Genomic DNA, 11839 nt, shown 5'->3' with positions numbered 1-11839 from the left:
GCAAAAAACTCACTGCACTAGACTAGCAAAGAGGCAAGGATCTTTTAAATCAACGCTTATGGATTTGCACCTGGAATGCTGAACTAAATGCTGGCCAGAAATCAGGCTGCGCATTTGACACGTGTTGCTCAATAATTTACCTAACTTTTCACATCTATAAGGAAATATTTGCACTGGAAGACATCAGAGACCACACCTTGTTGTTAAACGCAAACAATTAGCCTGACTTTTTCTCAGTCATGTCGTTTTCCTCATTCTAGTCACAGATTTTTTTGTATATAAGGGCTGCCAGTTGCAGGTCAGCTTCAGAGAAGGACGACAACTCTTGAGACCTTTCTTAGTGACCAAGAGCTTGTGAAGGTAAGACCAAAACTACTCTCTGAAGAGCGTTGTCTTAGATCAAGCCTGGATGAAAGCAAATCCACCATCACAGACAAAGGGGGGCAGAGAGATTGCTGCTCTTCATGGACTTTGAAGCACAGATGTATGCTCGCTGCATGTTGTTGAGAATTCTTGAAATATTATTTCAAAGTTTTTATAAATAATTATAATAATTAAAATCATCCCTTGAGTAGTTCCATAAACCAGGTATGCTTAGACCCAAGGTGAATTTGACCCTTAATTTTTATCCTGATGCTTTTTGCTCTGTTGTTGTATTTCCATGTACATGTGTTGATGCAATAGGAGCAATGACGAAGTTCATTCTGGTTCTTGAGATGATACTAATTCTACTTGTGTCCCACATTTAAGTATAGGGACTGTATGGCCGGAGCTGGTAATATCTCTAAAACCAAAAAATAAAAGTGACGTGTTCCTGCTGTCCTTTCCTTTAACATGGTCTTTGAAAAACGACTCTAACATGTTTAGACACTTCATGTTTTTATCAGAGGCTTCTGTGTAATAAGAGTTTGCACTCCTTCTTAGCTGACTCTTCAGTGAAACCTATGTCTCTGCCATCCCATTAACGTTCATGACGTGTTGTGTTGCAAACAAGGTTCTGCCTCCCCTACATGTGGGATTTGGGTTCTGGTTTGTGGGAGAAAATTCTCAGTCAAACTCCAATGCAAAAATTCTGGAAACCATTCCCGATGGAATGAGGAAAATGATGCAACTTTCCTAAGGCGAGGGAGTAAGGAAAGTGGGATAACTGCTTGCTCCTTTCACATGGCTCCATTATGGAAGTCATCCACTGAAGGTTCAGGTTTTGTCTCTTCTAAATCCCTGGTAATTTTACTTCATTAACTTCAATGGGATAAGGAGTTGGCCACAAGTACTTATTGACACTCATCTGCTTGTTGCCTAAATGGATCCCCTCTGTGATGCCTTCTCCTTTCTTTCTGCTTCCCCTTCTTTCTGTGCAACTGGCTTCTTTCCCTGTCTATTCTAATCCCCTCTGGCACCGTGTTCCTGATCATCATCCTCTGATGTTTAACGGACTGGGAATGCTTTTCACAGATACTGCAGCCAAGATGCTAAAGATTTGGGCCATTCTCCTCTTCGGCAGCCTGCTGACCCCATCTCAAGGACTAGATGGCGCTGCTCAAGTTCTTGCCAGGGTGAATCCAAACGTATTAGGAAAAAGTAAGTTTTATTAGAATACTATTCAATTCAGTGTTGTGGAAGGGGTCAGATTTATTACAATTTTCTGAACCATTTTGTCCTTCCTTTCATTTGCTCCTACACAGAAAAGCTGCAGGCAGTACCAAAGTCACTGAGTATCAATCACAATGATAATCAGAGTCATTCTTGCATTTATAAAGTACTTTGTACCCAAAGATTCCAAAGGGCTTTATCCTGGTGGGAAACTATCACCAAACCCACTTCACTAATGAGGAAACAGCAGCACGGGCGAGGAAGAGACGTGCCCTAGGCTACATGGTTGGGGGTGAAACCTGGCTTACCTCCTCTAACCACTGGTCATCTCTTCAGTTATAGATGATTTGCTCCACAGAGATGACATTCTCAGAAGTGTGCTAGGACTCGTGTCAGCTGGCAATGGAGGGCTCCTCAACCTGGGAAATCTGCTGGGCACTGGCGTCACAGGGTAAGTCAGGGGCAGCCCAGGTGTCAGTGAACAACCATGGGCTGATTTCTGGCCAATGGGGGAAGGGGGAAACTGGCAGAACCAGCTTCCAACGAGGAGCACAAAGATGTTGCAAAAGGCAGCGCTGATGTCCAGCCCCATTCTGGATATGAGCAGTCCCCTCCCCTCCCTACTCCAGTACGTTTCTAATGAGTGAGAATAATCTAGTAGGAAGTGCGGTCTGCATTCATCTCTGTCAGCTCTGATCATCCACTTGTGCACCCCGACCCACTGGCCACCCCCAATAACATCCCTCTGCTGGTCCGAGTCAGTGAGGAGCAGTGGTGCAACTTCTCCATGATCTTTTGGGGATCTAAGATTGGAGCAAGCATTTGTCCCACGTAGTGCTGAGACCATGTTTCTAGGTATGTGCCTATGCACTCACTTGTCCAGAATATGACTCGTTACCATCAATATGAGCAACTCAATAAGTGATGAACCTAGGTGTGCTTCACAACTACCCAGTGGTGACACCTGAAATTGCAGTTGGTGGGTTTTCCCCTCTGTTTTGGGGTTTTAAAGTATTAACAGCTAGTATAAGCCCTTGAAGGAAAAAACCCTGTACCCAGTTCAACTTGTGCAGGAGGGAGAGTTCCCAGCACACAGTGGAATTAAAGCACTGTGAAAACATAGCTTAAACTCCTACACTGAAAACCCCTCTAGCTCATGAAGCCACTTCCAGGGGGACTGGCGGGCTGAGGGGACAAACACTGGGCTATGGAGAGTCCGTGTCCTCAGCACTACTGTTCTATTGCCTACTTCTTGTTCTCTTTCGGTCTCCAGGCTGGAAATAAAAAAACTTACTCTCCCAAAAGTATCGCTGAAGCTCCTGCCAGAAGTGGGGGTCCAGCTGACTGTCAACACCGGAGTGTTAATTGAAGGGAAAGAGTGAGTAGTCTTCCCTGGAGGGGGCCATAAAGCAAAAGAGTGCAGCGCGAGAAAAGTCAGGCCAGGACGCAGTCCTCCCGGCTTTCTGTGGACAGAGTCGTTTCTTTCATAGACTTGTGTATATCAATAGCTCTCATTTATTAACCATATTTCCACCTTTAAAAGTTCACATGGCTCAGAAATAACAGAGAGAGGATAGCGTGAAACAGCGGTGAGTTACTTGGAAAGCCCCAGGTCTAGCATGTAGACGCGTCCTGTAAAGAGACCATTAGCCTGCCCTCTTTTGCAGAGTCAATCAGCAGGCGCGATTGTTAAGATGGATGCAATTAATTCCTCTGTCTGCTTTCAGCCTTCTAGGTAAGGTGCTCGGTCTCCACGTGGACGTGAACATTACTGCAAGAGCCAGACTGGCACAACATGGCAAGGATGCCCCCGAGTTAACCGTTGAACACTGCACGACGCAGCTTGTTAACGTTCGGATCCTCCACAAGTGGGTACCACAGATATCTGCTGTGCCACAATGACAGTGTGCCATAGATGGGCTGGCATCAGCCATTTTTACTATTATCTTCAAAGAGAATAAATTCGCTAATTCTTGTGTTTGATACTTAGGATACCTCAGTGCCATATTCATTTGTTGTGACTAGAACAAATGTTTCTGTCAAAGGTTTGGCTCAAATGGCCAAAAGAGAGAGTTTCTGCATTGTGCTGCACTATACATGGATGCATATTAATCCTAATATTGGGCCAGATCCTGAATTTCTTTCTTAGCTATTAATTTCAGAACAAAATCCCAGCACTGCGCTGTGCAGAGGACAGCGTGAAGCTACGAGCGAGCAGTTCAATTTCTCTTGTGCTGATTACATTCATTTTCCAGTTACTAGCCAGGATCATCTCTGATTCTATATTCTTCTGTTGTTTGGTGTGCTCCGACTAGGTTCACCTGTCCTAAACAAGGCCCCTGGGAACCTCTTTGATGGAGTGGTAAGTGTGCAAAGCAACGGTGGCAAGGATCAAAGTGATTCCTGAGAAGCCCAAATGTGCAAACAAGTAGTCAGCTGCGTGGACCCTATTGCACTAAGTCATTGGGGCACCTCTCACGAGAAAGGACCATTCCTGAGAGTAAAGGCTCACCCCCCCAAAGAGAGGCTGGCCCACCATTTTGAAAACTGGGCCCTTGTGATGTGCAGTAGCATGTTGTCATGTGCCTAGCTATCTGCATGCTCACTTACTCCAGTCCGCATTCCCAGTCAATGTGTACATGAATTAACTGTGCATTTTGTGCACATAAGCTGTGAAAATCTTGTCCTGGGCTGAAGTTCACCTTGATTCAGAGGGTCCACACACTGTGCAGAGAGGTGAGCTTCTGCACCCCTTGGTACACTACAATTGTACCCCTTTTGAGAGGCCAGCATTGGTCCTTCATTTGTCAGCAGAGAGGGTGTGGAGGAGGCTTTCTAAGAGGCTTCCCCAAGCAGGCAATGAACTTCCTGGGCTGCATTACGGCAGCTTCTTGCCAAGTTCATGAACTGGTAATATTCCTATGACTGTACCAGTATGATACAGCCTGTGATAGAATCCAGTTACTGGGAGAGTCTCGTGCAGTAGGATCTTTTCCCTGTGTGTTACAGCTGTGTCCTTTAATTGATTCCGTGCTCGACGCCACAAACCATCTGCTGAGCACCGTGAACTGTAAGTCTCTGGTCACTTCCTCCTTCCTTCCTGTTCCAAAATAGTCCCTTCCTGGTCCAGTTCAGCACTTTGTAGCTGCGCAATATGAAAAATGATCTGATTTTACAAGAGTATTTCACCTAAAGGATCTACCGGGTTTTCTAAATCGTTAAGCCATTGTTAAGCTGACCTGCAGCAGAAAGGGCAGCCGTAGGCCGTAGGCGGTAGAAGCAATCAGTGCTCTGGTGCTGGAGGTGAGATTATTTCAGAGCCGAGTGATCCAAAGAACAGGGGATGGGAACAAACCTTCCCAATGTGGGGGGAAAACTCTGTAAAGTTTCTGATAGAGAAGATGCTGGGAAAGTTCAATGGCTGCTTTGGGACTTCCCACAGGAAGCCTACAACCTTCTCCATTCTAAGAGCCACTTGGTCCTGAGAGAGCTTCACAGCTCAGTTCTGAGCCAATTCTTACAGCTTTGCTCAGAGTGACCCGGCGCCGCAGCTGGGTGTTTCTCTGCAGGTTCTCTTTCCAGTGCAGGTCCTTTCAAGGACTGCTGCTCTCAGCACTATTCTGCTGGGAGTAAGTGATTGGGGATACCCAGAAATACTTCATGCGCAAGCGATGCCAGACAGGGACAGTCTGTTCTGTGTCTGCACGGCACTCACCAGAGCGGGGTCCTGGTGCCTGGCTGGGCTCCTAGGTGAGATGAGAGTACAAAAAATAACAAATAACAAGAGGAAGAGAGAGCAAGGGCTTTTCCTCTTCATCCCATTGTAAGAGACTCTTTGTCTCCTTGCAGCCGTGGTCCGACTGGGCGTGGTAGGAAGTCTCCAGTACACTTCAGCGAACGTCCCTGTAGTCAGTGATGCGGCAATCAAACTGGATTTAAATGTAAGTGCTGTCGCTTTCCTTAGCGTGCGCATCCCTGAGTCCGCAATGCTGGATGGTTCTTGTGGTCCCCTTCAGTGTGGTGACGATTTCTCAAAGGAGCCCACTGTTTTCCAGCTGTCAGCAACAGAGGACTCATTCAAAGAGGCTGTGGGCTGCAGCCCAGTGACTGGTCATTTTATTACTGTCACTTCCTCACTCTCTGTAGACTTCATCATGCACTAAAGCTTGATGATTGGGTATGAGAGGTGAACAGCAGCTTAGATATTTGCTAGTTTAATACAACAATGTTAAGTTGATCTTCAGTCAGAAGCACCTAATGCCTAATGCATTGCCTAAAGCAACAATGATGATGCTTCATATTAAGTTTCCATTTCTAAAGAGTTGATAGATGGCTAATAGACGTTACATCAGTAGTATGTGTTGTTGATGTTTATGAGGACATCAGTAGATGACATCAGAGATGTTTGTAAGCCATGGCTATAAGCAACCTATTGATCTGTTGAATGTTTTCACAATTGATTAACTATTTATTAAAACATCTATTAATTGTGCACAGACCATTTATAAACTATTTATGAATGGAATCTTACTATACAGATCGGCCACAGTGATATTGGCTTAATGACTAGTGTATTTCATTGTAGGGAGCCTTATGGATGTTCCCCCTTCCCCCCGCCCCTTCTAAACTTTCTTTCAGGCTGTAGTTGAGGATTTGCTTGGCAATAAAGTCAACGATCCTGCGTGCTCAGCAGCAACTGTATCTCTGCCGTCCGTGGTGGCCAGCTCTTCCCAGGTTGGCCTCTCTGTGTGCCTCCTCAGCTCAGTGCTCAAGCTGCTGCTGGCGTCTGAGAATCTCAGCACAGACATCGCAGCTCAAGAGGTGAGCGCAGCAAACCGGAAGGGATCCGTTTCCTTTGAGCCTTCTGCCCAGGCATGCCACCTTTAGGCCTGCTCATCTATTTTTGCTCTCAAATGACCTAGGAATAGTTTGACTCCTTAGGATAAGATTCCTGCCTTGTGCATTTTGATAACACACGGGGCTTGAGCTTGCACAGCATGGGGTGGGATGCTGCACATGTGAACACAAGATAAAAACATTGATGAGCAGGGGAACCTGATCCTGCCTTATTGAGAGGGCTTCTGCATGGCCACTGACTTCTATCCATCTAGTAGTAGCAGTAAGGTCATAGAGGGGAGAGTCCAGCTGCACTCCTCGTTGGCAATTAAGCCCTTGTCTCTTGAGACAAGCCCATTTTCTGCACATACCCTGCAAGTTTTTTACTTTGTGCTCTTAAGAGTAAGGGCACAAGAGGCTTGAGACTTCTGCTCAGTGCAAATGATTGACAAATCAACTTACCTGTGCCCACATGTAGCAGAGCTCAGCCTTGTTTGGAGCATAGCAACCACAGGCTTCCTGCAACTCACTGTGCAAGGACTTGCAGAATCCAGGCTATGACACACTGGATGTCAGCTTGCTAGTAATTAACAGCTGTCAGTCTGGGGTCAGGTTCAGCCCCAGAGCAGCCAGAGAAGTGGCAGCAGAAATGAATCTGGGCCACACAATTCTCCTTGCATCATCCACTGTATCTACATAATCTCAGCAAACTGCTACTTGCAAGATCTGCTGCCAGAAGAACAACCCTGAGAACTGGTTGAGCAAAGCATTTCTTGGAAGCAATTCAGCTCTCTGACTCACTTGGTATTTCTCCCTCAGCTGCCCAGTGACATCCCACTGACAGCCTCTGTGCTTCGCGCTCTCATTCCTGAGGTCAGTGATTTTATTTTTTTCAGATTTTTTGCCATATCCCTCTTACCTTCAAAATCTTCTACTCCTTGCTGTAATTGAATCTGGTGACTTTGCACAGGTCTCCAAACTGCTGCTGGAGTCACAGCAACCGTTGCTGAAGATCAGAGTTCTGGAAACGCCTGCAGTGTTGGTGAAAGATGGCAGTGTCACTGTGAGGCTCCCTGCTTCCATTGAGGTTTCCCCCTCAGATTTGCCCCAGCAGTCTCTTTTTGTTCTGAATGCTGTAAGTATAAAGATAAAAGTTTACATGACTTGGGCTTTTGTTTTCAATCTTGGAAATGGGAGAGGAAGGAATCAATTTGCTATATTTTCTTGTTCTAATTGCAGGATATTGGTCTGAGAGTCCAGCCTACCATTTCAGACAACAAACTCCGCATCTCTGTATCTCTGGAAAGGTAAATGGGGCTTTGTCCCTTGTGCCTCATTCATATCGGAAAGAATATTCCTCAGGAGAACAATAGGCAGTGAACCAGACAAGATTAAATGGAAATGCACAATTTAAATTCAATACAAAGAGTTGATAATTCTTTACAGTAGATTCCCTTGGCTCACTTCGGTAACGACAGATATTTGAAATGTGGACTCTGAAAAGAATAAAAAATAATTAGGGAGCTTTGGTTACTGAAAAATGTCACTCTATTTTTCAGCTTGGTTTTCACAAAAATTGTTTCTGTACATGTGTAAGAAGCAGGGGCCAAATGGGCATCTCATTAACACTCGAAGACTTGATTAGAGTTGGACTTCATCGTGTTGTTACAATATGTTGTAGTCTATGGAAATCAGGCACTGGTAGGTCAAAGCCTAGATTTTCCATGTTCCGTTGATTTAATGATAAACTGTTTATGTGTGTGTAACTGTGTTGCCATCCCAGTGAAATATTAGTTTTCTCTGACCTACTAATGTCTTTCCATTGGTTATGCAGATACTGGAAAATTTGATATCGCATAGGATAGTCTCTGACTCTATCTTGACTTTTTCCATTTTTTGTAGAGTCGGCCTCAGACTGGCTTCTTCGCTAATTAGCAATTTCAATGTAAGTTCATGACACACACACTGAACAAAGTACAATAATGATGGAGACTGTATCCAGGGAATAAGGAACAGAAGTTTTAATAAGTGTTGGTCTCCAAGCTTTTCTTGTGGGAGAAAACGTTGATATTCTCACGTTCCTAGAGAGGATTATTTTAATTGACTCCTCAATCATCACTCATACGAAGCCATTCTGATTTCTAAGAATTGCATTTGAATACATGAATTAATTACACATGTTGGGAGCATCTTGTGAGTTTGTGAAGGTTGTAGGAGAGGATGGGAAGGAATGGAGCATAATTACCTGTCAGTCATTTCTGTGATTAACACACCCGCTTTCAGTCCTGGAAAAAGTTGGGAAACTCTTGCCTAAGATTTGCATTTTAAGAGCCCCGAGTGTCCTGCACTGATAGAATTTGCTTAATAAATTTGACACCACTCGGTTTTATACCCTTATAGGCATCATCCTAGAGCAGAGGAAGCTTTGACCTCCACAAGCAAACACCCAGCCTCTGGCATCTCTAGTGGGGAGAGAACAGGAGTTCAGGGCATTAGGTGTAAAGCAAGTGGGAGATTCTGAAGCAATCTCTGGACTCTTGATGCTCACTTAAAATAAAAAAGGAGCATCACAGATTGGACTAACTGGGGTTCTGACAGGAAGCTTACTGAAGGCACCTCTCGTTCAGCACCTTCTATCTATATGAGTTAGATGGCCCCTATTACTGGAGTATCTGAGCACCTGATCATCTTTAAGGTATTTACCCTCACAGCCCTCAGCAAGGCAGGGATGTGCTTTTATCCTCATTTATAGGACAAGAGTCACAGAGAAACGAAGTGACTTGACAGTCTGGGGCCCAGCAGGGAACTGAGACACGTGCTGTCCTCCTCCTGTGATCTGTGAAATGGGAATGTCTCAACCCGAGAAATGATTGTCTTGCTTACTAAAAACCGTCCCATGATAACAGCTGGCAGGTGGGGGGACATTTTGATCCAGAGACGGAATGGATCAAATTCAATGTATCCACAATGAAAGGGCAGATGTTCTCTTTTTCAGTCATAAAATATGCTGTCACTAAGATACTTCTTTCTCCATTGTAGGTTGCACATCTTGAACCATTAATCAGTGACATACTCAATGCTGCATACGTGCCACTCATCAATGGTACATTCTTTATATTTGAGTCTTCTGTCTCATAGAGTCCTTCTCTCGTCTTTCCTCATTGGCTGCAACCACATTGTTTAGCGCAGGGCTGATAGTTTCTGCTTGTTTATTTCAGGTGCCCTGGCGGTGGAAATTCCTCTGCCCAATCTTTTCAACCTGAACTGGGAAAATGGCCTTGTCAAAGTCATTAATGTAAGGGTTTGCTCATTTCTTCATGTTGGTTTCCTGTAGAGTTTCATGATGGTCTCTTTTTCTGGAGTCTCACTTGCTCAGACTTCGCAGTAACATATTGTACACTTAGACCCTGCCAGTCATGGTCCTGAATTTTCAAGAAGGGCCTCAACTGTGCCTCTGAATTGCTCTCTACATTTTTTGTCTGTTTATTTTATAGTACTTTGTTGACTGAGCTGCTGCAATCAAGTATTCCGACAATTAAGTGATATACTTTGTGTCCACGAAATTGTACACACAATTAGTGCAGGTGCGAAATACGGTAGAAAATTAGAGGCCACCTCTGAAAGTAAGGACTTCAATTGAAATGTCCCACCTTGTTGACATGGTAAAACCTTATAAACCCTGCTGCTTTATTTGAGAAACACGTCTTCTTACCACAGACTGAATGGGACATAATGCTCAGTCTTCACAGTGCAACCAGGAGCCACATACTGTCACAATTTCATACATGGATGTCCTGTCAAATCTTCTAACCGTACTCTAGGTGACGATTTGTTGCTCCCCATCCTGTTCTAGTCAAATCGTCTCCTGAGATGAGAGGATGTTATGCTAACCCATGCAGTAGCTTTGTGAAGTGGATACATTACATGTTTGCTATAGATTGGATTTGAACCTCCATCTGATTTCCACTTGTGATAAAACTAGGGCCATGTACCCTAATGTACTACGTACTGGTACTGTAGCACCCATTAACCATTACTAATTCTTTCAATGGTCCCTCTAGCGCAGGTGAGAAAAGTTGGTGAAAATCCCATGGAGAAAATTGAATTCTCCTGACCGAGTACCTTCTCTTTCCCACAGAATGCTTTATTGGTTAATGCGCTGGCCTAACCCTTCTACGAGGGGCGAGTGTGGGGACAGCCTGCCACTGGCACCGGGATGGAGGAGAGAATTCACGACTGAAGAACCCTGCATTTCCTTACTTTTGTTCCCCATGACACTTTGAGTCAAGGCTATGACGATAGAAACAAAATGTTGTTCTGCTTCTGATCATTGAATCAAGCTGTAGAAAAGACTTAGTAGGAATGAAATTGTTGCTTACTTGGCTGAAAATAATTGGGATTTTCTAAGCAAACTTCTGCAGTCAGCTTAAGCTTCAGGAGAGTTTGGAGCCGAGAGCCCTGCCTTGTGCATGGAAGTTCTTTCCATTTCTTGTTACCCTTTCAATAAAAGCTTTCATTGCCTCAGCATTCCTGATTTCGTTTTGTTTCCCTTTGCTGTAAGACTCTGGTTGTCAGAATGCTCCCCTGCCCCCCTCACACCCACTGCCACACAACTAATACAGAAATTTGCATCTGACAAGACACTGAAAAGGGAGCCATCATTCATTGTTTGCTAGGCTGCTCCTTTAAGGGTCACATTTCTGAAGTTCAGCACAATGCCTGAGCCACCCCAAATGCATGTCTGCAATGGGCCACTCCTTCCTTTCACAAACACAGACTGCTCTGAGCCTTCATTCTGTAAACACCACCAGTCCCTCCCCCCAAAACAGAGCAGTGTCTCCACACTTCATCTCAACTTTCTCACCCCTTCTCCAAAATCAGGGTGGGGAACGGGGTCTACTCAGAGGACTTCCTAGCCTTCAGCTTCTCATCTTCTCTTCCCCCCTTAGCAAGCCTTCCTGTGCCCTTTTATACAGCTTCTCTGCTAATGGGCTAATTAGTCCCAGTCTGGTAGGGTTGCCAAGCTTGGTTGGACATATTCCTGGAGGTTTTATCATACGACACAGTTGTTAATTAAAAGATTAATCTTTAATTCCTGAGACTCCAGGACGATCCCGGAGGGTTGTTAACCCTACAATCTGGCCTGGCAATCGGGTACACCTCTGTACAATTAATCCTTCTCAGGGAGGCTGGGCCTAATTAGTACAAATAATGACCAGAGTGCCAGATGCAGCACTGTCACAATGTCCTTCCCCACCAATCAGGCAACGCCCCGCATGTCTGTTCACCAATCAGTTACATGCAACAGTGTCCTGAGGAAGGTCTCATTTCCCATGGAGAACTGTAGGTAATGTTACCTCTGTGTTTGCACTAGCCTCTCTGTCCCCTTTCGGCGGCTATGCTCCCCTAA

At 44.8% G+C, this 11839-nt stretch overlaps 1 protein-coding gene across 1 annotated transcript; it reads left to right on the top strand.

Moving 5' to 3' along the window:
• Positions 1-283: 283 nt before the first annotated feature.
• Positions 284-10980, top strand: LOC116814659 (BPI fold-containing family B member 3-like). The gene is made up of 16 exons (XM_032762423.1): positions 284-360; positions 1456-1581; positions 1930-2044; positions 2867-2971; positions 3321-3458; positions 3895-3955; positions 4603-4663; positions 5443-5534; positions 6232-6414; positions 7249-7302; positions 7400-7564; positions 7669-7736; positions 8332-8374; positions 9469-9532; positions 9648-9724; positions 10568-10980. The coding sequence occupies exons 2-16, from the start codon at positions 1470-1472 to the stop codon at positions 10595-10597; spliced, it is 1368 nt and encodes a 455-aa protein (XP_032618314.1). The 5' UTR covers positions 284-360; positions 1456-1469; the 3' UTR covers positions 10598-10980.
• The last annotated feature ends 859 nt before the right edge of the window (positions 10981-11839 follow it).

The sequence above is a fragment of the Chelonoidis abingdonii genome, chromosome 14 (genome assembly GCF_003597395.2).
Source record: "Chelonoidis abingdonii isolate Lonesome George chromosome 14, CheloAbing_2.0, whole genome shotgun sequence".
Lineage (NCBI taxonomy): Eukaryota > Metazoa > Chordata > Testudines > Testudinidae > Chelonoidis > Chelonoidis abingdonii.
The sequence above is the reverse complement of the archived record's forward strand: the minus strand, read 5'-3'. Positions and strand labels throughout refer to the sequence as shown.